Source organism: Acipenser ruthenus, chromosome 5 (genome assembly GCF_902713425.1).
Source record: "Acipenser ruthenus chromosome 5, fAciRut3.2 maternal haplotype, whole genome shotgun sequence".
Lineage (NCBI taxonomy): Eukaryota > Metazoa > Chordata > Actinopteri > Acipenseriformes > Acipenseridae > Acipenser > Acipenser ruthenus.
Genome location: NC_081193.1, coordinates 22,626,266 through 22,653,518, shown reverse-complemented (window position 1 = coordinate 22,653,518; position 27,253 = coordinate 22,626,266). Strand labels below are relative to the sequence as shown.

The window sequence follows — 27,253 nt, the reverse complement described above, 5'->3', positions numbered from 1 at the left end:
ATAGAACATTGGATTTAACATCTCATCCGCAGGATGGAGCACAAGGAGGCTAAGTGACTTGCTCAGGGTCACACAGTGAGTCAGTCAGTGGAAGAGGCAGGATTTGAACCGGTGATCTTCTGGTTACAAGCCCTAGACTTTAACCACTGGACCACACTGCCTCCTTATGACCAGGTTGTGACCAGGAAAAGACCGTGAAAATCTTGCCATCTGACGATTTTATTTTCTTTAAAGTGTACAGTATTCTTTGCAAGGCTGTGACTTGTTAATTCTGCATTTCGTCAGTGCTGGTTTTTCCTTTTCTTCAGGGAGCTTAACTTTTCTTCTTTTGTTTGTCTGGAGCCTGGCTGTTAACTGTTCTGCTGTAGCTGTGAAGCTGGAGTTGCTGTCTGATCATCTCGACCGAGAGTGAGAGAACCGGTGTCATGAGTGAACGGGTTGTTCTTTTTTTTTTTTTTTTTTTATCTTCCATCATTTTTTTGTATGTACAGTTAATTTTGTAATGATGTTTTTTTTTTTTTTGTGTGTAAATAAGAAGGAAGTTTTAATATTTTTTATTGCTGTTCTGTGCTGCTGGAGATTTTTTTTAGCCCTCTTAGGAACTGTGTTTAATGCAAAAGAGGCAGAATAGGACTGTTTTGTTGTGGTCATCGTTAACATTTTTGTGGATTACAAAGTTTTAAATACTTTCTGGGACCTCCAACTATTTTCTTCTCGTCAAGAGGACTAACTGTACCAATAAAATTGAAGTGCTTTAATTTAATTAGGACTGTAATTATATATATATATATATATATATATACATATATATATATATATATATATATATACAAATTTGTTGGTACCCCTCCACAAAAAAGGAAGAATGCACAATATTCTCTGAAATAACTTGAAACTGACAAAAGTAATTGGCATCCACCATTGTTTATTCCATATTTAATAGAAATCAGACTTTGCTTTTGATTTTTTATTCAACATAATATTGTAAATAAGAAAACAAATGAAAATGGCATGGACAAAAATGATGGGACCGCTAACCTAATATTTTGTTGCACAACCTTTAGAGGCAATCACTGCAATCAAACGTTTTCTGTAGCTCTCAATGAGACTTCTGCACCTGTTAACAAGTAGTCTGGCCCACTCTTCCTGAGCAAACTGCTCCAGCTGTCTCAGGTTTGATGGGTGCCTTCTCCAGACTGCAAGTTTCAGCTCTTTCCATAGATGTTCGATAGGATTCAGATCAGGACTCATAGAAGGCCACTTCAGAATAGTCCAATGTTTTGTTCCTATCCATTCTTGGGTGCTTTTAGCTGTGTGTTTTGGGTCATTATCCTGTTGGAGGACCCATGACCTGCGACTAAGACAGAGCTTTCTGACACTGGGCAGTACGTTTCGCTCCAGAATGCCTTGATAGTCTTGAGATTTCATTGTGCCCTGCACAGATTCAATGCACCCTGTGCCAGGCGCAGCAGAGCAGCCCCAAAACATAACCGAGCCTCCTCCATGTTTCACTGTAGGTATGGTGTTCTTTTCTTTGAAAGCTTCATTTTTTCGTCTGTGAACATAGAGCTGATGTGACTTGCCAAAAAGCTCCAGTTTTGACTCATCTGTCCAAAGGACATTCTCCCAGAAGGATTGTGGCTTGTCAATATGCATTTTAGCAAATTCCAGTCTGGCTTTTTTATGTTTTTCTTTCAAAAGTGGAGTCCTCCTGGGTCTTCTTCCATGGAGCCTACTTTCGCTCAAAAAGCGATGGATGGTGCGATCAGAAACTGACGTACCTTCACCATGGAGTTCAGCTTGTATCTCTTTGGCAGTTATCCTTGGTTCTTTTTCTACCATTCGCACTATCCTTCTGTTCACTCTGGGGTCGATTTTCCTCTTGCGGCCGCGCCCAGGGAGGTTGGCTACAGTTCCATGGACCTTAAACTTCTTAATAATATTTGCAACTGTTGTCACAGGAACATCAAGCTGCTTGGAGATGGTCTTGTAGCCTTTACCTTTACCATGCTTGTCTATTATTTTCTTTCTGATCTCCTCAGACAACTCTCTCCTTTGCTTTCTCTGGTCCATGTTCAGTGTGGTGCACACAATGATACCAAACAGCACAGTGACTACTATTCTCCATTTAAATAGGCTGAATGACTGATTTACAAGATTGGAGACATGTGTGATACTAATTAAAGAAACTAATTAGTTTGAAATATCACTATAATCAAATTATTTATTATCTTTTCTAAGGGGTACCAACAAATGTGTCCAGGCCATTTTAGAATATCTTTGTAGAATAAACAATAATTCATCTCTTTTCACAGCTTCTTTGCTTTATTCTATGACATACCAAAGGCATGCAAGTATACATGATAAATTAGCTTTTAATTTCATCACTTTCCAGGAGGAATGAAGCATTATTTCAATGAGCTGTAAGGGTACCAACAAATTTGAGCACGTCTGTATATATATATATATATATATATATATATATATATATATATATATATATATATATATATACATATATATATATATATATAAAGGGACAGTGGACTTTTTGCTGATTTGTGTTGTGTAAGTTTCCTTAATATTTTTGTATTTTTCTTTTGGTTTTCATAAATCGGTAATCGCCTTGTTCATTTTATTGGAGGATTGTGTTTTGATTGTCAATTTTACTGTTTGAAAGTACTGTGTGTTGTTTTTTTTCATAAATCGTCATTGTGTGATATCACCCAACCACTAGAGGGCGTAAGTAGCCTCCTCTTACTGCGTGTGTATCTAGTGACTTCAAATGGAGCGTGACTGGAAAACAGGCCTGACTGGAGAGTAATGTCACAAAAATCTACTTTGTCCTGGGTCAAAAGGACCCCTGCCACTCATCCTGGCCTTCCCGATCCAAATGATGGTCCTGACAAAGACTTGACAGAATCTGTAAATCAAGCCGTCATTGAAACACAGCGAAGCAAATCTGGGGCTAAACGAGGTCCGTACAACAGTCTCACTGGTGAGAGTCACGCTAAAATAGGGCGCTATGCAGCTGTAAATGGGAACTCAAATGCAGCTAGAAAGTTCTTCCAAGAACTAAAAATTAAACTAAATGAAAGTACAGCAAGAAATTATAAAAACTGTACTTATCCGTTTTAACTTTGGTAAATACTTTCTAGTAGTATTTCTGTTGATTTACTATTATATTACTAGCATTCAGTTGTTTTGGAGTTAATATTGCACTAGTAGGCCTATACACTGCATACAGCACTTTAAATGTCTCTGAAGTTGTTTGTGTAGTTCTTGCATTAGAAACAGTTTTGGTTGATTCATTTTCATATAATTTTCCTGTCAGTAAATTATATTTTGTATGCAGTATTGTGTGTCTCTTTGTTTCTTTCAAACCCTGTGATAACCTATTGTGTTACATTAGCCTACATGTAAATACACTGTATAAATGCACTAAAATGTTTTTATTTTATTTATTTTTATTATATATATATATATATATATAGAGTAATATTAACCATCATCAGGTCTTCATGTTGTACATACAGTATTATGAAATAGTATGGAACTTTCAGGGCAACAGGTCGCCAACATTTCTGGAGCGAAATTGGTCTTCTGGGTGTGATTTGCCAAATATTTTGTCCGCAAATATTTCTGAATTTACAGTAATTGAAAACGACATCAATAGGTTACGTAAGGGAGCTTTCAGCCAGTTCAACATTCTACCGCTGAGAACCAGGATCATTTTGTTTAAATTTATAAACCTAATTTAACATTTAGCGTTAAATCCCATTCAATTACATCTGGACTGCAGCAAACTAATTAATTTTAGGCCTTGTTTGTCTGTGCTTGCAGGCAGAGCGACCAGGGTGGGGTTTTATATATAAAATCTGAAATGGAAGAAAGTAATACAAATTAGCTTTGAAACCCTGTGGCTTTAAATGTATTCATTTTTTAAAGATGAAGTATTGCTGGAAAATACATCTTTGGCAAAAGCAAATGTCTTGGCATACAGAAAGCTTTTTATCATCCTGAATTGTTTTTCCCAGTACTAATAAGTCTCTTTTGGATTTATGTATTACATTGGTGATTAATACATGACTTAATACATGATCAGGACAGGCTCAAGGACTGACATGTTCCTATATTTCTGAAAAAAAACAACAAACCCTTAATTTTTTAAAAAATTATGAGTGTGTGTACAGTAGCCTGCATTGCGTTGCCAAAAACTGATAGATTCATTGCCCTCAAAAAATTGTCAGAATTGTATTGCTCTTTGTTTCGGGCTGCAATTAGGTGAAATTAAATTCAGCAAATATATTAACTTGGGATAGATAGTATCAGTCAGCACCTCAATTTCTCAGAGAAAAAATTGCCACCAATTATTTTACCCCTGATTTTCTCCCGAATTTAACATTTCCAATTAGTTTTCCCCCTCACCACAGCAATCTCCCACAGATCTCAGGAGAACTGAAGGTTCAGTGAGTGACCTGGCTGGTAGTGTCTGCTGTAGCACGATGAGGAGAAACAGTCCCTGCCGGTTTTGCCTCCCAGAGTCAATGTGAAGCTCCCTCTGGAATCCTCAGCGAAGACCGGAGACTTCGCACAGCCAGGATGCCAACCTGCACTCCCTTGACTGTATGACACCCTGCACAACACGTGCTTTTACCAGGTGAACCACTCAGGCACCCCCTCCTTCTTCTAGTCTATTTCTAATGCGATTGAGATAAAAAATCCCTTTTGAGAATTTCAAAAGCTACAGTAAGAATTATTAACCAGTTTGTAAATGATTGTCCTTGGGTTATGTAAATCCCAAAAGAAAAGTATGAATCATCACAGGTGTTGTGCAAATAACAAAACAAAAATAAACAAACGGAAATAACGATTAAAAAAAAAAAATAATAGTAAGAAGGTGGATGTGGGTGTTTTGGTTTTTAAATCCATTAACCTATATAATTATCTCTTTCATATCTTTCTTTAGTTGCAGTTGTATTACTCTCATTTCCACAGGGATGCAGTATGGTCTAATGGTTTGAGCAAGGAGTCAGGAGATCCTGGATTTCAATTGCACTGATTTACTGTGTGACCTTGAGCACTACTTCTACTTGACCTACTTGCTTCTCAGTCCCACCCAGTTCTAATTCTGCGTATCCGGACCCTACAGCGTGTCTATTACTGTGAACCCACCACTGTGCGACCCAATACAGTGCAACCCCACCACCGCGCGACCCAGTACAGCGCAACCCCACCACCGCGTGACCCAGTACAGCGCAACCCCACCACCGCGTGACCCAGTACAGCGCAACCCCATCACCGCGTGACCCAGTACAGCGCAACCCCACCACCGCGTGACCCAGTACAGCGCAACCCCACCACCGCGTGACCCAGTACAGCGCAACCCCACCACCGCGTGACCCAGTACAGCGCAACCCCACCACCGCGTGACCCAGTACAGCGCAACCCCACCACCGCGTGACCCAGTACAGCGCAACCCCACCACCGCGTGACCCAGTACAGCGCAACCCCACCACCGCGTGACCCAGTACAGCGCAACCCCATCACCGCGTGACCCAGTACAGCGCAACCCCACCACCGCGTGACCCAGTACAGCGCAACCCCACCACCGCGTGACCCAGTACAGCGCAACCCCATCACCGCGTGACCCAGTACAGTGCAACCCCATCACCGCGTGACCCAGTACAGTGCAACCCCACCACTGCAGGATCCCTTACCGCAGGACACCTTTACAGCGACAGACCACCACAGCAAGCCCTGTTACAGCGCATCACCGTGCACAACTTTGTAGCTATACTTGCTGCCTGCCTGAGGGCCAGGGTCTTAAGGTATTGTGAAGTAGCTGCATGGTTTGTTTCAAGTTATTGTTATTATTTATTATTTATTTTTACACATTACCTTAACAAGTTGCTCTTCAGTAAATACGTATTTTCCATGCAGTTTTGATAAAGGACACTTCAGAAGCAATTCATGTTCAAAGCACTTATTATTTGGCACAGTAATGTGAAATGACATTCTGCTTCCCTCTCTAACAAAAATAGTTCCAGTGTCACACTAATATCTGCTTGGTTGGAAAATAAAAATAAAAAAAAAAAACACATCAACAACAACAACAACAACAACAATATATAGTAATCCTGGCTTTTTTCAAATAAACATGGTTCCTCTTTTTGTTGGAGAAAAGAAGTCCTGCATATCAGACGGCTAAAGTTAGCAGTTAAATAGAAATCTTCTGAGATATTGTTTTTTAACCCTTTGCGGTCAATTTATTCAGCGCGTCTCAGGCGCATCCGGTCCAATTTATTTTCACACGCGCAGTTTATTTTAGACGCTCTGTTTTTTTTTTCCCCCACAGTAAAACAGGTTTAAAAGGCACTGCATATCAACAGGACACTCAGTACTGCATCTCCAGCCCCGCCCCACCCCTTGTTCGCTGTATTTTTCACATACCTCTTCATAGTCGTGCATACTGTTAAATCATCTCCTGATCACTCGTTTTATCACCAAACTCCTCAATAATGCGATCCAAGTCATTATTTTATTACTATCTCAAAAAGCTCTGCAAATGTCTGATATTCTTTGAGCCCTTGATGCGGAAGCAGCTATCTTGTTTGTTTGTTTGTTTTTGTGTTATCTCTGTGGTGCTGGGGCTATGTGTATTGCTCAGATCCGCCCCCTCAGATCCGCTTCTCTCGGCTCCTATCTGTCTCACTCGTCCATTGAATAGTACTCTGCTTTTTCCGGAGAAAAAACGACTAGAGACCTGTGCTTTACTTCTTTTTGATGATGTCGGTCAGGGTCCGATGTCGGACCGCAAAGGGTTAACATTGTTTTCGTTATTCGTTTGTTCAATGCTTAATCTTAATTTACCATAGCATATTGTAAAGTAGCACAAAAAAGAGGAACCATGTTTATTTGAAAAGAAGTCAGGATTATTATTATTGCATCTCGGGCAGGCAGCAAGTATAGCTACAAAGTTGTGCGCGGTGATGGGCTGTAACAGGTCTTGTGGGGTTGCGCTGTACTAGGTCACGCAGTGGTGGGGTTGCGCTGTACTGGGTCACGCGGTGGTGGGGTTCACGGTAATAGACGCGCAGTCATGTCCTGTAACCCTAATTCTGGGTAGAAACAGTTCTAAACTAGAAGTAATGTCCAGTCTCACTTACTTAGTCGGGATTCTGGGGATTAAACATTTGCAAGATTATAACAAACTACTTTAGACAATGCAATTCAACTAGAACTCAGGTTTTTAGACATTCATTTTTCTATTACATTTCCAACAAAAGCCTGCAATGTAGACTGCAGAGGGTGGAACTTGTTATCTGCTGTCCTTTGAGTGATTATACCACTCAGAGACTAACTGCACTGGGATTTATCTGGTTCCCACATGTTCCCCATGACTACAGGGTATCAGCCTGTGTGCCGCCTTCCTTGTAAAAGCCATTAGAAGCATCACAGTTGTAGAGGCTGAAACTAACTGATCACAATCTGTCTATATTATCCAGTGTCAAGGACAAGAGGAAACCTTACGGAGAAGAAGAAACAAACCTAGATGTAAAGGATATGGTCCACCTAGAACTGTTAATAAATGATCAGGATTTATAATTATGAAATGCAGCACAAATTGTTGGATATTACTGTTTCCGACAAAATAAGAGCCACCCGGAATCATGAAAACCATTACTTACACCTGGGCTTTCGATAAAATATATCACAAAATTCTGACACTGTCAAAACATGATGTCCTAATCAAGATTTATCACAATTGGATAAGCGATTCTTGAGATACATTTATCCCATGAGCTGCCACTGTTTCCACAGTGGGGGATTAAGAACGCATCCCTCACTTGCAAATCCCTACTGTCACTATCCTAGCTGTTTCAACAGAATCCTGGAATTGTAGTACTTCACCTAAACTACTGTCCCTTCCATTATAACACATCAGAGAACCCTCACCCTGTTAACCACCTAGGCTAGCTAGTGGCAATGATGTGGTTAAACACAAATTAATTTGGCAAAAAGCAACACTTCCAACAAGCAGCCTGTACCTCTTTGAAGCAGGGAGAAGGATTGCGGATTTGCTCCAGCATGGCCCACTTCACTGTGGCTTGCCGTATGTTTCCATCGTACTCTCTGGAGCTCTGCGTTCCACTGGGGGTGCCTCTTGATCTCTCATATCCCGGCTCATTGAAGTAGGGCTCTGCTACCAGAATGAGAGACTGCACTGACACCAAGACCTGAGGAAAGGGGGGGGGGGGGTTATAATTAATAATTGACTTCAGGGTTAGTACCTTAACTTCCTATTATGTTCAAGGGCTAATCAAGCATTTTAAACTTGCATGCATCTCTTTAAAACTTGCAAATACATATTTTTCTGAAGTGTCCAATCTTCTCATTTGCTGAAATGTTTTAAAAGGAAAGACATTCTGTCAATAAAATAGGAAAAGGGTTTGGTAATGTCAGGGATAAAACAAACAAACAAACAAACAAAAAAAAAAATATATATATATATGTATACACACACACACACACATATATATATATATATATATATATATATATATATACACACTTTGGTCTTTGAGTAAAGCGATATAATCAAATTGTGAAATGTGCTTTGAGCAAATGCACAGTTTATGAACAGATTTTGAAGATGTAAGGCTTAATTTCTATTGTCTTCGGGATGAATTCTTAATACTGATTAAATTACTATACACACAAGGCAGGGGAAACATGGAAAAATACATGCATCATGTTTTCAATTAACATCCTGCCCCTAGCAGAAAGACTGCTTTTATCTTTATTATGCAAATTGAGTTAAGGGAACAAGACAGCAGTCGTTGCATTCTGTGTGCATACCAGTGCTGATCCAAAGTCCTGCAGTTTTACAATTTATGAAAAAAACCTTCCCACAAACTGCAGCTTTTTGTTAGAAACCCAACAACTACTTCTGACTCCACAGAAGAATGTAGTAATAATTGTGACTCAGGCACACAAGCAGCATCAAATGGTTGAATAATCAGGACTTATAACAGGTAAGAATGATTTGCGAAATTACTGATTTGGCTTTAAACAAAATAGTCCATATCATTAATGATAATGTAATCTCATTACTCATCACACAAAGTGCCCATCAGGAGATATCATATCTGGCATATAATTCACAATTAAGATGTCATGGGCCATCATCACTAGATACATATTTTAAAAGCAATTCATAACAAACAAAAGGCATTTCCTTTTGCTCCTGAACACCTATTACATAGCAAAATATCATTAAAGTGTAGAGGTAATGAAAATGTGCAACATTCTGTGATATCAGTACATTTACAGCAAATGCGCTATTTGGTACTGGATGTGCATAGAGAAGCACATCAACTTGCAGTATAAAAGGAATCACTGGGCAATATCCGTCTTAGCCAACCACCAGGGTTGCCATAGTTGCAAAGGTTTTTAGTGATTTTATGGTGCCTGTCTGCTTGTACCAACCAGGCTTGTTTTCGGGGCTCTTATTTATCACTAAACTTCTGGACAGCTTTGAACTACAAAAACACCACTCAAGCAATACAAGCTAAAACTCAAAACCTACATTGTAAAACAAATGTAACACAGATATCCTATTGAAATATACAGGAAACACCTAGTTAACAACTAACATACTTGTAAAAAGCTTGAGGTATGAGGGTTCCACTTTTCCTCTGGTCTTCCATGCCAAGTGTTAAGTATACTTAAACACACCTAAAAACATAACAGAAAAAAATCAATTAACAGGAAAGGAACACAGATGAGCTTTAGAAATCAAAAGGGAACAGTTTGAAAAACAAAAACATATAGATTAATAATCTTTAATACAAAAGATTTAGAAAAAACCCTACTGTTTGTACTACTATTTGACATTGGAGAAGTTTCCCTCCAAATTCACATTCTGTATCTGATTATCTATTACCTACTTACCAGTAATTACTGCATGTTCACAAATTATGAACAGGCTATTGGCCAAAAATCTTGTAGAATTAGGAGCCTACTGATAAATACTTTTACTGTATATACAATTATTTATTTTTAAGACACGCTGCATAATAAACATTTGGGTTAATCTTTCTTTACTATTCCTGTTAATTGGGTTGGGTTATGTTAATTATAAAATCTGAAGTCATATTTTCAATTTCACAGTGAATTGCCCCTAATTGGCCAGAGTGAGTGTGTGCAGATAAAACAAAATAACAAACATCTGAACACTGGTCATGTTGAGAAATGCAATGAAAATCCCACTTACTTTGCCGTCATTGTACAGATTTGGGTTAAATCGCACGCTGTGTCCTCCTGTTGTCTCCAGGTTGACAAGGGGAGGTGAATTAGGATAATCTTGTGGGAAATACACGTCAAATTCAAAACATCCATTTGCATAAGGGGTATCTGCAGGACCAGTGATAAGAACCTAATACAACACAAAACAAAGTAATTAATCATTAATGTTTTTAAGTGCCACAATTCCAAATTATAAAAATACAAGACTATTGTTTATAAGAGAATGGGTTTTCCAATTGCTATGAAGAAATATTCATTACCTTGGTAAAAATGCTTTCTTACACTAATTATGCTTCCAAGCCCACGGCTGGGAAGCCTATTGTTGTTGTTGAGATTATTATTATTATTTTTCTTTCCACCAAAAAAAACCTTAAAGTTGCATAAAATTAAAACCGTTGCACAGCTGAATGAACGTGATTGGTCACATGGTTTGGAAGCCATATTGGATTTTAAGACACATTTTGGACAATTTACAAACATCTTGTCAGAAACCACTTATCGCAGAGTTCTGAAACTTGGTATACATGGTTAGGGATTGTCCAAGATGCACGGTGCTTGAAATGATGCTGATTGGTTCAGTGGTATGGCGGCCATGTTGGATAACCTAGTTAACACACAAATGTCTTCTCCAAAACCGCTAATCTGATCGAAGCAAAACTTGGCATACATGATCCAAGTATGGTTTTCTTTAAAGTATGGTTTCTTTTTCAGTTGCTACAGTAAAAATCATGGCTGCTGTGGGCCAATCAAATTTCAGCATTGCTCTGGTTGCGCATAAAATGAACACAGTTGAACAAAAACTTTTGACACTTCAGAGTATTGGAGGCCTATGGGAATTAATGTATTCTCTATTCAAAAATACCTTGATATTGACCTCTGACCTCTCCTTAAGATCAAATGTAAAACTATCTTAACTCATTACAGTGTAGATAGGGTCATGGTTACTATGGAACACAGACAGGAACCCATCCGTTGATTGTGACCTCTGACCTCTACTTAAGGTCAAATGTTTTAAAAAAAAAAAAAAAAAAAAGCAGCCTATGGAAAGTGATGTCTGCAACTAATGGCTGGCAACCAATCAAAATGCTTAAATTTCACAATAACGCCTTGGAAACCGTAAAAGTTGCTTGCAACTTCTAGTTGTAATTTAAATTAATGAGCCTTGCTACAGCAACTAAGATTTACAATGGGTTATTGTGGTTACTCAACTGAATAGCTGGGTGGAACCGAGTCACTCTATGAGGTGTAGTCATTTGACCCAAGACGAGAAAAATTGGATTAAAAGCAGAACTTCTTGCTCCTCAATCCCATTCTCGCACAACAAGATGATGCTGTCCAATACAGTTAAGAAGCACCAGGCACCCCTGCCGAGATCAGTGCCATTGGATTAAAAACTTGTCTCCTTTCTGTATTAACAATTGTGCTCTAGTGCCATGTGTTTAAAAATACTTCATTCATAATTAAAATGGGGAACCGTATATTGGGATACAGCATAATGCAATGCAATAAGAAACAGACAGTGGTTCTTCGTTGAATTACCAACTTATCTAATGGTGGTATCTGAAGAGTTCTGTGATGTAAGAACAGACAAAACAGGAACACTGAAAGTACTAGTGGGATAATTAAATTAAACACAGATGCAAGTGTCACATTTTAGTTCAAGATGCTAACATTAAAAGGGGACAAACACGTTACAAAAGAAAATACCTATCAGTGTCAGACATTAAACCATGGTGGCGGTAGGTAATCGCTTCTAAATTCCAATAGCAATTAACGCTTGACATTTACATTACTTAAAGGCAACTGTGTCACTGAGGATGCAAGCTTCTCTCGACAGCTGGAGTGGCAACTGGGATGCGGCTGTGGCACAATGCTGATAACATTCTTGTACACAATTGTGAAGAGTGAGTAAATCACTCTTTCAGTACAAGAACTTCTAGTATGGCAGTAAATATTATTTCCCTTTTCTCTCTACAAAGAGCCACATCTGCACAAATTATTTATGATTTAAGTTTAATTAAAAGAGACGTCAAGATGCATAGGCCCAGCAGGACTATAAAACATTTGAATTACTATCAAATTTACAGATAATGTATTTATTTTAAAACCTGGATAAATAAAGAATGTTACTATAATTTGCAAAGCATTTGTGATATTGTAGAAAATAACTGATTTAACTGAAGTGATTTAAATCTAACGCTTAGACAGCTCTACATTTCAGTTATCACATTAAGGGTTACATCAGCACTACATGAAAAATAAAACATAAAACCATCCCAACCTTGCTGTTCCGAATGTATTTGATCATTGTATAATAATCCGTATGCGTCCAAACATTTGAATAATGCTGCACTGCCAATGTCCACAACCATTCTTTTGGAGCATCTCTTCTGAGCCAAAAAACTTGACTTCCTCGTGTACTGTCAGATGTACTGCCGCATGCCCAATGAAGCATTGTGTAAGCTATATTACCTCCGTGTGGAAACACACTAGTCTGTGTGACAAACATGGGCTGTCTAATTTTCCATAAGGAAGGAACTTGTAGTAATCTTTCACATTGCACATGTTTCCTTCGCATCTTGTATTTTGATGTATTATTATGATTAATGTTGTATCAAATAAACTAGCAAATGAGATTCAGAGACTATGCATTTCCTTTTGGAATGAGGTTTTTGAGGATGATCCAACCTAAAAAAATACATATTGCATTTTTTCATCCTTCGTATTTGGTTTTCATTTTCATTTCCTGACACAACACAAATTGTCAACACACCGTTGAGTGGGTAAGTCGAATTCGGCCACAAACTCCATCTCTCCATCAGTTTCTTAATCTGATGTTGAAATATTGTCTTGCATTACTTTGAAAGTTCCCTGTGTACAGTCACACTGTGTTGCTGAGGAAAATTAGAATTGAAACTGTTAATGGCTCCCGAGTGGCGCATCCAGTAAAGCGGTGAGCCGAGGACACAGATAATAATTGGGCATTCTAAAGTGGGGAGAAAACCGGGGTAATAAATAAATAAATAAATAAATTGGCGACGACAATTAAAAAAAAAAAAAAAAAAAAATAATAATAAAAAAAAAAAAAGAATTGAAACTGTTAATGACACAACTTCGATATTTAACAACAAAAGCGCACATGACGCATAATTTGGAACTTGTGGCAGTGGAGCGGTATGTTTTTCTTTCCGTTTGTAGATTTTTGCTTGTCATTGTACTGTGTGTGTTTTTGTTATTTCTGTATACCCCAAGGTGTCTGATAACAAAAATCCCCAAACAGACACAGTTACAATGGAAAGAAAAACATACCATTCCACTGCCATATCGAAGTTGTGTCATTAACAGTTTAAATTCAAACTTTCCTCAGCAACAGTGTGACTGTACACAGAGAACGTCCGAAATAATGCCAGACAGTATTTCAACATCAGATTGAATGAAACTGCTAGGGAGATGAAATTTGTGGCCAAATTTGTCTTTCCCACTCAACGATGTGTAGATGATTGTGCATGTGTTGTGTCATGAAATGCAAATCAAAACCAAATACGAAGGATGAAAAAATACAATTTTATTTTTTTAGGTTGGATCATCCTCAAAGACCTAATTCCGAAAGGAAATACATTGCTTCCAAATCTCATTTGCTAGTTTATATGATATGTGCAAACATTCTGAATCAGCTGGAGATATAGCTGAGACTTTGGGGACGTATATTGAAATAACATAGTGCTGCTATAATTGTGCGTAGGTCCCTTCATTAGATAGAAATGAGAACAACTCCATCTTGGGTTTTCTTTCCCCTGCAACCACTTACAAAGCACAGACTTTTTTTTTTTTTTTTTTTTTTTTAATTGAGTGCAACATTAATCATAATAATACATCAATATACAATATGTGAAGGAAACATGTACAGTGTGAAAGACACCTACTACACAAAACAAAAGCAGGTACAAGTTCCTTCCTTATGGAAAATTAGACAGCCCATGTTTGTCACACAGACTAGTGTGTTTCCACACGGAGGTAATATAGCTTACACAATGCTTCATTGGGCATGCGGCGGTACATCTGACAGTACACGCGGAAGTCAAGTTTTTTGGCTCAGAAGAGATGCTCCAGAAGAATGACTTTGGACATTGGCAGTGCGGCATTATGCAAATATTTGGACGCATACGGATTATTATACAATGACCAAATACATTCGGAACAGCAAGGTGGGATAGTTTATGATTTATTTTTTATGTAGTGCTGATGTACCCTTTAAGTGGAAAAGCGCATAAAACTTCTTGCACAATAAAAGGATTCATTAGGTGAGGAATTTATTACAGTATTTTATGCACTTGTCAACCCCACTGACATACGAGCTAGCCAAGCACTACAGGAGACAGAGAATACAAGGTCTACCCCATTACCTTCATGATATCCAGTCGCTCTTCATCACATCGCACAAAGACGCTGGAGGAAGAGGAGAGTGGCAGGGAGGTGGACAGTGTCACGGCTTCCTGGGCGAGCCGGCGGGCACGGGCTGCACTGTTGGCATCGCTGGCATTCTTCACCTGAGACATGTAATGGTAATTCACTTTGAACACCAGCTTGCCGTCATCGTCTTCAGAAACCATTTCAAACGTGTCTGCAACAGAAAGAGTAAGAAATGGTCACTTGTAGGGCAGGAAAACTCATAACTATTAAGGCAGAGACAAGGGTTCAGACTCATCATGGTCATTCATCAACAGCTGAATTCACAAAACCAGAGACGTGCTAATTGTGGGCTCCCTTAAATACAGTAACATTAAGTAGGTCGAAGATTAGTGCTATTCAGGGTCTGTGAAACCCTGATTTAATTGTAAAAGTTCCAAAACCACAAACAAACAGGAACAATTCTAACTCTTACCTTTCTTAGTGCTAGCATTTATTAGCTGCTGCATAATTGTGGAGTTCCTCAACAAAAATATCTGACATTTAGATAATTTTTTAAAAATTATTATTTGTTTGTCTATAGGCGCTTGAGCGGCTGTCATCTAAGTCAACAAACTAATCAATGGTTGCACTAAGCATCATGGAGCTGTACAACATATGGGTAATGAGTAGGGCTAGGATTTTGTCACAGAAATTTGTACTAAAAATCACAGAGCAGTCACGGTAAATTTGCTTAAAATCACGGAGGAAGGTTGAAATAGTGTGTGAAGTTTATTAGGAAAAATTAGGTTTATTAGGTTTTATTTAAATACAATATACCTACATAAAAATTAAATTAGTCTGTCTATACAAGTAGGAAAAAAGGAAATGTATCTAAATATGTTTTTATATATTATGGTTTTCACAACATCATGGTTCAAGTTTTAATCCTGTAAATCGGTAAGCTTTACATAACATTTGGTGGGATTTCTACAGGACAGCAAATAAAAACTGTAGGTTTTACATACCTTTAAAAAATGATGTTTTAAGTTAAAAAATACTGTCTCTGTGTGCATCTGTTGCTTCCACTGTGGTGCAGTTTGCAGTGATTTTACATTTTGGTTTGTTTACATATTATTCTGATACAGCATGTTGTACATTGAGAGGTTTGATGATATTATTGAGCACCGGTCATCCCCAAGTACATTTTTGTATGCAGAAAATGATCTTTCTGCGTCAACGCTATTTACTGGTACTGTCCAGCACCTGACAGCAATTACAGCAAGAGTTGGGAATCTCGTTTCCATGTTTTTCCTGAACTGGTAAATGATGCTGCATTTCATTTCACTGACAATTTCGTAGTAAGCACGGTATTCATGCTGTGTTACACAGTTGTCTTCAAAACAGTGGAATGGCCTCAAACACTTCTTCTTCAGCTATGCTGAGCTACTTCACTTGATTTGGGTCAAAGACCTGACAGGCATTGAAAAATACAGGTTGACAAAATCAGGCAGTAGAGTCTGTTTTACATTTGTGACACATTGTCTCCAAATGTTTATCACAGCTGGTTTTATGACTGCAATCTACCGGTATGTTGCATGTTGAACAAAAACAATAAACCTCCGCTTTCATGGGGTATTGTGCAGCTCCTAACTGTGCAATTATTTTTGCTGTTTTGTTCATTTTAAAAAGTTTGCAATGTGGCAAAGTATTGAGTAGTGTGAATGGCTACAATACAAAGTAAGCAACCAAGCTAGTTCAACATCATGAGCTCACATGTGAAAAAAGTGTTTTGTTTTTTTTTGGTTGAGATTCATAATCATTCATTTTTTTCACAGCTCACCAATGTTGCCCATATCGATACTAGTTAAAAGCAGTCAGGAAATTGATAGGTGTATTTAAAAAGGGGGCCTCTGTCTTATTTCTTTTAAGTCACTTTAGTTACACAGTATTATCTTGATCACAACAGTGTGACAGTAAGAATTATATACATTTAAAGATGAAAATCCTTCCACTCACCAAACTGCAGTTTTCTCATGGCAGCAACATATTTTTCCTCCAGAGATCTCAACACAGACAACGGCTTAGGTCTTGTAGCAACTTTCTTGGAAGACTCTGCCAGCTTCTTTTCTGTAAAAAAAAAACAAGATCAAAATCAGTAAATCAGTGAGAAGAAAGTAGAGGTAGTGGATTTGTGCGATGCTACAGTATCAGATGTCTCTTAACCAATTAATAGTTCTTGTAAGCTTAAATCATAGAAAACATGTGACCTGATCACTGCCCACAACTTCCATTTAAAATCTCTAGTCTATTCAATGCACACTGCTTTATATTTGACTGATTCACAATAGTATTTTTTGAATGCCTGGGGTCTGCTAATATTGCACCATGGTTAAATCACTTAGGTCATTAAAACGTTAGTGCCCTGCACATAGAGAAAGACACAGCACGCCTCTCCCTTGGGCACAACCTGTGTTACGGGTCACACTGATGTAATATAGGGCAGGGGGTCAATGCATTGCACATATCATATGTACCAGTGTTCCACAACGTTATCGCTGTATAATAAACTAAAAGGTAAACAACAATTTTTACAGACAACTTTTATAGTGACATTAAACAGATCAGTTATACCTAGTTATTATGTCTATTCCTTGATTTATATACAGAGCTTTTAAGTTGTCCTCTATCAAGGTTAAAACGACACAGATGTTTTGGTGAAAAAAAAAAAATGTTATTAAAGTAGGCTGGCCTACAATTCCAAAGCATTCTTTTTCCAGGAGCATAATTGATTTTGGTCCTGAATTTCAAGACATCAATTTATCAAAAAGTGAATTCTCTCACCATTAGATTTATAAAATCTCAGTACACTTAACTGTACTGTGTGGGTCTATAATGACACACATATCGATATACATTAGGGGTGCAACAACTAAATCAATGTATTGATTATTGATCATCTGGCCTTAGATTACCTGAGCTTCGATTACATATTGGTGAATCGATGCATCAAATTAGAACCCAGTTTGAAGTCTCCTGTTGTCGGTTTGCGTTAAAACCTTGAGTGTGTGAGTGCGCGCCTTTTAGTAATAGTATGGTAGATTAGTGCGTTGCTAGGATACACTTTAGGCCTCTACATTTGCGCTGGATCAGAATTGGGCATACTGTATTCAAGTTTTCTTGATTTAAAAATGTAAGCAAAACTTTTTTTTTTTTTTTAAATCTACCGATTTAGCTTTTGCTTTAAAGCATGTTGTGTTTGAATTATATGGCAATATTTAAAAAGAAGCTGAATTTAGTACGATAGTTAAATTAGTCAGGATTTGTGAGATTAATTCAAATGTTTTGCTTTGCTTTAGGACATAAAATGTTAACAATAATGAACAATGATAGTTCAGATAGAAATTACTTCTGTTAAAATAGTATTTTTTATTATTATTACAACGTTAACACTAGAACCACCGCCGTTAAACTGCTGCACGCAGTCATTATGACGGTTACATTTTAAACATCAGTATTAAAATGAAAGACAAACTACAAGTTTTATTCAAGAATCTGCACAGCCGAAACAGTATTTAAAATGAACAATTAAACATAAAGGGGTTTATTTTTTAACTTACCACGATAAAGCATCACTTAAAAAAAAAAAAATAATAATAATTCAAAACTATAGTAAAATAAACATTTAAAAAGAAACTAGTGTGTAAACAGGTATATGTACATACAAAACTGTAAAAACGAATTAATTTTTGTAGCACTGAATCCAGGTTGAGCTGAAGCAGCCTGCTGCTTTTGCAGTTTTCTGATCAAAATGTTTCTGCCGAAGCACTGTTCAAGATAACATCTCCTGATAATTTCCCTGGTGCATTCCTTGTACAAAACTAAGGAATTGGTGGCTGCCAGGTCCAGTAGAGATAACAACAGACTGGCAGCCACCAATTCCTTTGTTTTGTACAAGGAATGCACCAGGGAAAATATCATAGGAGAGATCTTGAAGTTAGCCACAGCGCTTCTGCATCCTGGATTCAGTGCTAGAGTGACACACGCAAAGAAAACATGTTACTTTCTTTTTAAATGACAAAATACATTAGTTTTTACAGTTTTGTATGTACATATAACTGTTTACACACTAGTTTCTTTTGAAATGTTTATTTTATTATAGTTTTTAATTTTTTGAAGTAATGCTTTATCATGGTAAGTTAGAAAATGAACCCTTTTATGTTTAATTGTTCATTTAAATACAGTGTTTCGGCAGTGCAGATGTTTGACATGAGGTGCTTGAATCAAACTTTTGCGTTGTATGCGATAGTTCGTCTTTCATTTTAATATTGATGATGTTTAAAATGTACCGTCATAAAGACTGCCTGTGGTGGTTTTAGGTATGAGTATAACCACACGGTTCTAGTGTTAAAGGGACATCTGATGCAGACAGATGCAAATTCTTTCCAGATGTTAAAAACTCAAGTCCTTTGTATTTCTTTTTTAATAGTGTTCTAATTTGAATGCAAGTGGTGTCTTTTTGTTTAACTATTGTGCACAACAGTACTTTTAGTTATTGGTCTTCTGTTAAAAAAAAAATAATAATAAAAAACATTATTCATTATTTTGAAAAATAAAACATTGTTCATTATTTTGAAAAATAAAACGTAAATGCATCGATTATCATTGATAAATGCCTATACGATAAATCGAATACAAAATTAGGGTGCCGACTGCACCACTAATATACAGATAACATGCATCACAGATTAACGTCATGCACTGAATCTTTCATTTTTTTCAAATCTATTTAATATGTATCCTAAATGTCAATATGATATTATTCAGCCTGTCTTGTACATTTAAAGGATGCAGTAGTAATTAAAGGATTTAATCAAACACATTCTGCACTTACTCTACAGGGAATTTTGGAAAAAGTGCCAAAGAATGTACCTAACTTAATCACATAGATTTTCTGATTTAAAATGACAGCATATTGATTTGAGGTTTTAGATCAATGTAGTCCTCGACATTTACTTACTTGCCTTTTACTTCAGTTGGTCTCTGTGTCATGACTGACTAGGATGTAGAGGGGCTAATAAATAATGTCTGTAATGGTGGGGAGGGGGGAGAACATTACAGACATACAGATAAGCCTTTTCCCAATCCCAAACCAAAGGGAGTGTCAGCATGTTACATTATAATTAGGGCTTCTGTTTTTTGGTTTTTAATTAATTGTATTTTTTGGTGCTTATTTTTTTCGAGTTTTATGTAAATCGGTTGTTTTCAGGGATTTCATTTTTGATATACTGTATGAAATTAGTGTTTTCGGTTACTTTCCAAAATGCTTGCGCGGTTTTTTTTTTTGTTTTTTTTTTATAAATTTAGTCGTTGCCAATTATTTTGTATTATTTTCTCCCCAATTTGGAAATGGCCAATTATTTTTTAAGCTCAGCTCACCGCTACCACCCCTGCGCTGACTCGGGAGGGCGAAGACGAACACACACTGACCTCCGAAGCGTGTGCTGTCAGCCGACCGCTTTTTTTCACACTGCGGACTCACCATGCAGCCACCCAAGAGCTACAACGTCGGAGGACTACACAGCCCTGGGCAGCTTACAGGCAAACCCGCAGGCGCACAGCCAGACTACAGGGGTCGCTGGTGCGCGTTGAGCCGAGGACACCCTGGCCGACCTAGCCCTCCCTCCCCCCGGGCAGCGCTCGGCCAATTGAGCGCCGCCCCCTGGAAACTCCCGTCCTCGGTCGGCAAAGGAATAGCCTGGACTCTAAATCGCGACGTCCAGACTATAGAGCGCATCCTGCACTCCACGTGGAGCGCCTTTACTGTATGCGCCACTTGGGAGCCCTATGCTTGCGCGTTTTTTTGCTGTCAAAATATGTATAATAGTAACTCGACAGTACTTCCACACTTAAGTTGTACCTTCTTTCCTCTGCTGTCTTCCACAACAAAATCCCTATGGTCACGGGCACATTCTTCTGGGGTTTTTGTGTGAACGCATTTTTGTACATTTCGCCACAATTCTGTTTTAAATCATCCATATCTTAACTGTAATACAGCTTTAAATCCCATTAACAAGCCTCCATTCCTGATTGTAATCTCGTTTTAAATCTTGCAAGTGGAGTCTCCAATAGAAATGTAGGAATGTGCTGTCACTCAGTAGTTGGGGTGGGTTTAAAGTATTCAGAACAAATCAATGATAGATACAGTCAGGAAGGCGGGACATTTCCCAGCAGCACTGGGAAATGTATTTATTATTATTTTTGTAGTAGGTTTTATTTTTTAATGGGAAAATGGTAAAGTCAACGTGAATTGATAAACCATTTCCGCAGTTTTTCCAGTGTTTATTGGATATCCACTGATTTCATTTTTTTGTATCTGGGGGAGGGGGGGGGGGGGGGGGGTTATCGTTATAATGTTTTTTTGGGGTAAAAATTTGGATTATGTAAAAAAAAAAAAAAAATTGTTAAACAAGTTTGTGAGATTCTATATGAAAAATTACCAAATTGTATCAAAAGGGTGGGGTTGATTGAGCTGTTCGAGACCAAAAAGAGAGAGCAAATAAAATGTGACAAAATAAAGGAGACGTCACCAGATATATTTGGGGTGCCATGCTTCAAACTGCTAAGTTTTTATTTACATAAAAAATGTTACATGGATGGATAATTTTAAATGTGTTTAGTTCGGGTTCCTAGTTATATCAGGTGCGAAAATTTTTTTAGGAAATGTTATGTTGCACTAATTCCATAATTGCTGTTCCAAGGATCAATGGGTATGCAAGAACATAGCACTCTCAGGATACTGTTACAAGGGACAATGACAATGTATTGCTTTTATTCTTTGAAAACAAAACAAAAATTAAATTGTGTTTGCTTTTTAGCCAGTCCCCTTAATGAACCTGATTAATGAACCTGATCCCATTTTCAAGGGAATTGCCGACTTCTGATTAATATCTCTATCAGACTCTACAGACATTAAATGAAAAGTAGAAGTGGAGTTTGAAATGACTAACAATATGATTTAAACCTAAAAAACGACATGTTGGTCTAATGCCCCTTCATTGATCTCTAAAAATCAATGGTTTTAGGTTGTGCCACATGAGGTTTACTGATATTAGTGGACTCATACACATACATACATACATACATACATACATACACACACACACACTCACATATTTACACAATATTGAGGTACAACCTTGGATGACTGCTAACCACAAACTGGCAAAGGGAGTTCAGAGATTCACAATGCTCTGTACCTTGATTTGCCTGCCGCAGACTAGTAGTGGCAGCATAAACAATCTCTGCCGTCTTCTGGATGTCTGGGACCAGCAGAGTAAGGCCTTCTGGTTCTGGGTCTGATGCCTCTGCCTTAACAGTTCCTTTGCTTTTATCTTTCTTGGACCTGTTAGAATCAATCAGACAATCATTAAAAGAAACACACACACACACTGCATCAACCTGAAAATCATAGCTAATATAATAGATCACTCATGAGCATGTGTATAATCTAGTTACAGTACCTAACTAAATCAGGAGGTGCTAACTGTATCACAGTGAATACATGTGTGAACTTGTCTTACACTCCTAATATTGCACTGGATTTGTATTTCAGTTTAGTTTTAGAGTACTGCAGTCTTCTTATTGTAGTATTCAGTGGTCATTTCTGCATCTTTGTTGGCTATTTTATCAGCCTGGTAACACATGAATCCTTAAATTATAAACCAAACAATGAATCAAAAACTACAGTGTTTACAGCTACTCAGACTCAACAGTAGAATCACATGAAAAATAAGAGCATTTAAACTTTTTCAATTGTCAATTCACAGACAAGCAATTAAACTGGTTGTAAACACAGGTTGACTATGTACTGTATCATGTATTAGTGTTTTAAGGTCATGGAGTTGAGTGAAATTTTTGAAGTAATATTACTTAAAATACTTATTTCTGAGTGGCACTCCTCCATGCACATATGCAAATGTTATGCTCCACAAGAGAAATGTAGTTCAAACCTGAACATTCTGAAATCTGCTCAGAGGGAATACAGGCACTTCTAAATTCCTTTAATAGGACATACCAATGAACAACATTGAAATCACAATGTTAGTTTATTCATTCATTTTTCTGAATGGTTGTCTATAACTGAGCTATGTTTTGGAAGGGGTTCTTATCCTCAGGTTCTCTTGATCTTGCAAGCCACGATCGTTTAGGTTGGGTTTGTCACAACAGCACCCAAAAAAAGCAACAGCACTCTAGGTAAAAACCTTGTTTTACAGATAGAAATGGCAATAAACCATGTGATGAAAGCCTGAGTTTATTGCATCTATGCTACAAGTAAGACTCAAGTTCTACCAGTGGGGTTTTGAAGCATAGCGCTTCAGTGCAGTAAGTGAACACAAGGGCTGAAGCACTTTCAAAGCAGCAAGCCTGAATCCCAGTGGATAAATACCAGCTCTTATGAAGACGAGCTTCTAAAAAGATGTTCCTGTCATATGCACATGGAGATGGATGACACACCAAGCTTACCCAGCAGATTCCCAGTTTGTTCAGTTTTGGAAACAAAGGCCCTGTCCACACTACATAACTGATCTCAAGAACTGGAATCAAAAACGTTTAAATTAATCCAGCTCAAAGTGTTCTCACTAAAGTACCATTTCATGTTTCGTCAGGCTTAATGTATACAAACATTATTAAAATAGTCGGGTTATAGTTCCTAGCAGCACAATGGACTGTGGGACTTAATATGACATTATCTCACCGTGCAATGTATTTTATGTTTACAACCCTGCAAATATGGAGACATAGCGCTTCTTAGCATGAATGTTATGGCTTTGTTTCTTAAATACAAGGTACATTTTATCATAATGTGTGCTTTTCGTTTTGAACTCTGAAGTTCTCCTTGACCGATTTCATCGCTCCAGATATCAATGTGCCTTGATTTCGGCATCTGACCACGTCGCTCCTTGATCCACCATTTTACAAAATGCCTTAGAAATTGTATACAGCACAGCAGTATTGAGTCGTTCTCAACTCCTTCAGGCACCTGCACCAAGTACTGTATTGGTAATGTCCACGTGCCAAAACAAATCAGAAAGCATTTTGGGATATTGGAGGAAGAGTTCTCAACTCAGAATCAAATCGCAATTTTTTGTACCTCGACTCCATCAAATGACTCGACTTGACAAGTCCCTGCAAGCAAAGAGTCGAGACTCTGCTCAAAAGACTCGACTCACGCAAAAAAGTCTATCTGACTTGAGTCATTGTCTTTATGATAAAATCAATAACTTATTTAATTTTCAATACATACAGCCGCTCTAACACATGCATATAAACAGGTTCCTGCCATGGTTATTAAGACCGTTGCTAAAGAAATAGAAAACACCTTTCTAGCCTATAGCACCGTTCTAGCAGCAGGGAGCCCAGGATATCAAAATGTGTAGGCGGGAAGCAAAGACAGATTTCTGATCACTGATTACAGAAAATCCTGAGGAAAATAGTGATTTTTGAATTTTATCACAGACACGAAAAAAACTAAACAACAACAACATGGAGAGTACACAAAATGTACCTGCGGTGGTGGAGTTCGCTTTTAATAATTATACAGTCGACCGGGATATGAAACAAGCAGGTTGCATCCTGCCAGCAGTAAAGCGACAATATGAATAAACTGCATTCAAAACATAGTTTTTTTCAACGGCTAAAATGAGAATCAGAATTAATTAAAAACTCAGGCACAATGCAACAGCTGTATTTTTCCAAAATGAATAGGTAGTCGATATTAGATATTTAAAAAAATTAAAAAATAATGCCAGGGCAAATTAAACAACACGGCAGAAAAAGCACCAATTAGGAGTTATTTTTCAGGTTTTGTAAGCACACAAATAAAGGTAATGAATGCATTTAAAACGTTTCTAATAAGTAAAATTTTGTCTAGTGAAAGCTTGAAAAGTAAATCATTTGGGAAGTATTTGGTGCTCACTATTCTCTATTTAATGTATGTATGTATGGTTGTATGTATTGTATCTATTTATTTATGGACACCATATCTCAAGGGAGTTGGTGCTTTGTCGCTATTTTTAAATTTCCTTTTAAATCCAATTCTGAATAAAACATTGTTACAGTACACATTTGTTAAGCTAATGCAAACTTACAAAAACTACAAACATTTGGAAGTTTACCTAAACTAATATTAGGTAGTCCAAGGTCAGTGTTAAATCGGGGTCTGTAACACTAGAGGTTTACATTTAAAGTCTTTCAAGGCTTAAAACTTTCTTTTCTTTCTTTCTGGTCACATCTTATACTTTAACATACATATACATAAAACTAATTTAAAGCACATGGATTCCATTTCATGAATCCAGGAAAATAGGCATGTGCGCTAAAAAGCTGAAAAAAAGATTGTACAAATGTGTGGATGTTAATGGTGGAAATAATGTATATTGAAAGGCTTTTCGCTTAGTTAGAAACATACTGAAAATAAAAACCATCATGAAAACACACACATATATATATATATATATATATATATATATATATATATATATATATATATATATATAGGGCCAGACACAAGTACATCTGAGCCAGTAAAAACACTAGACTAGCTCAGTGGCCCAAAGGGCCAGTAGTTAATAGTAGGGAACTAAGTAGCTTAAAGCAGTTTCCCGCAACACATTTTCCAAACCATGGATAGGGAACTTTAAGCAAGATTGTTCTAACCCTGGCCAAGGAATTGTTCTCACATTTTATCCAGAGAATAAAAGCTGAAAGTGATAATCTTAGTAATAACATTTTGGAAAGGAGAAGCAGCTATGAAGCCCGTTAAGGCTTATCTAAAGGAATCTAATGTAACTACACAGGACAGAATCAAATTGCTTTTTGTAACTTCCTAAATAGTGCGTCAAGCTTCGATCCTCTCTACAAGTAAAGAAGAGCTTACATACCTCAGTCTGTTGGTGTAGGTGTCGACGCAGGTCTTCATCTTTGCAAGCAGAGTTCCCACGGAGGTCTGGCACTCCAAGCGCTCCTCCTCCTCTTCTCCATGGTCTCCAGACAGCGGAAGCAGGAGCGGGACCAGTGAGGCGCAGGATGAGATCGCACGCAGCAGCTCCAGGAGGGCTCTGTACAGGGGAACGTGCCTCGCCATGTCCAGCACTGCCCGGGCAGACAAAAACACTTGGTTAGGATGTCCACGCTACGTTAAGAACCACTTAAGTGAATACACCTTCAATTGCATCAACTTTTTGTTCTTTAATATTCCCACTAATGGTCACTCTCTAACTGACCATGTTTGGATAGGCTGGTTAAGGTCAAATGATAATAATAATAAATAATAATAATAAAAAATCACAATACAGACATTTGAAAATACCTATATACCGTATAGCGTAACCCGCACTTAAAACGGCTCTTCAATCCATCTTGTAAAGACTGCTTTTTCATGGCTATTTGTGGTTTCAAATTAAAGTAATTGAAACAGATACTTTTAGGAGGACTACTTAAAATTGGTATTCTTTTTTTACACTGATTTGCTAAATTTTGCTGAATGAATAAGCTAATGCTACATATTGTAATCACCAACAAGTGCTCCAATCAGTGATTCTTCTGTCCATCCCCTTTCTCTATCTTGTGGTGTTACACCAACGTTGCGATCCTATTGTATCTTATTGCTTGATCACCTAACCATCTACATCCATACAGACTACAGTACAGCCCTAGTGAATTCCTGGATTCCCAGATTCCTCCACACACAAACCCACAGCTCTGGGACCTGCAACAGCTCTAAACCCTGACAATTTGTCTCACTTAGTCAATGTCAGCAATGATTTGGACAGATCAATCATAGAGAAATTTCTTACTGATCGATCAGCCAATTCCTAGTTGAAGACATTCGGCTTGGCTGAACTTGCTGCCACTCACATTCAGTTAAATCCTGGTTCTCCACCCTTCACAGAAGTGACAGGCAAAAATGTGTCTATAGCTACAGTAGTAGGATATCAAATGCTTCAAAGTCTTTTGCCTGTCTTTCAGAAGCATTCTGATGCATTGCATACTATCATCAACATATAGTCCATATTTTGAAATAAAGGGGATACTTTTTTTTTCTCTCTCAATCTCCATGTGGGAATTTGTAGAGGTGCAAACACATTAATTGGAACAAATCTCTTTGCCACTTGGAAATAGGATTACTGGCAGTTTAATTTGGGGTTTTCTCCTAATTGCACAATATACACATTGCCACACATTTGGAAGCATGTGTCAGCTTTGAAAGACAAGTGTTTACAGCTCGGGGGGCCCTGGTTTGATAATTAATTGCAAAAACCGTGAACAAGGTTGGAAAATGAGAACACAAAAATTGCATACTGAGAGGTTTTGTTCTTGTGAATACTTGTACATTGCTTCTCACCTTGTACATCTTATTACTGCAATTACAGTATATTCATGCAGTGTATGTCAGATTGAACTAAAATAATATATGATTGCTTATGCCTCATTAAGTCAACATTTTTCCTCAATCAGCAATGAGCTGATTTTGCTTGGATGACTGAAAACTACA

General features: G+C 37.6%; 1 protein-coding gene across 12 annotated transcripts in view; it reads right to left on the bottom strand.

Annotated features, from left to right (window-relative positions):
* LOC117402834 (baculoviral IAP repeat-containing protein 6) overlaps positions 1-27,253 on the bottom strand; it is a 183,476-nt gene that overhangs the window by 10,355 nt on the left and 145,868 nt on the right. For all 12 annotated transcript variants that reach the window (XM_059023827.1, XM_059023834.1, XM_059023833.1 and 9 more), the window contains 7 exons: positions 25,641-25,851; positions 21,957-22,102; positions 16,717-16,827; positions 14,715-14,932; positions 10,280-10,441; positions 9,664-9,741; positions 8,052-8,240 (listed from right to left, as the gene is read on the bottom strand). In XM_059023827.1, coding sequence (XP_058879810.1) covers positions 8,052-8,240; positions 9,664-9,741; positions 10,280-10,441; positions 14,715-14,932; positions 16,717-16,827; positions 21,957-22,102; positions 25,641-25,851 — 1,115 coding nt within the window. The remainder of the gene's footprint in view (positions 1-8,051; positions 8,241-9,663; positions 9,742-10,279; positions 10,442-14,714; positions 14,933-16,716; positions 16,828-21,956; positions 22,103-25,640; positions 25,852-27,253) is intronic.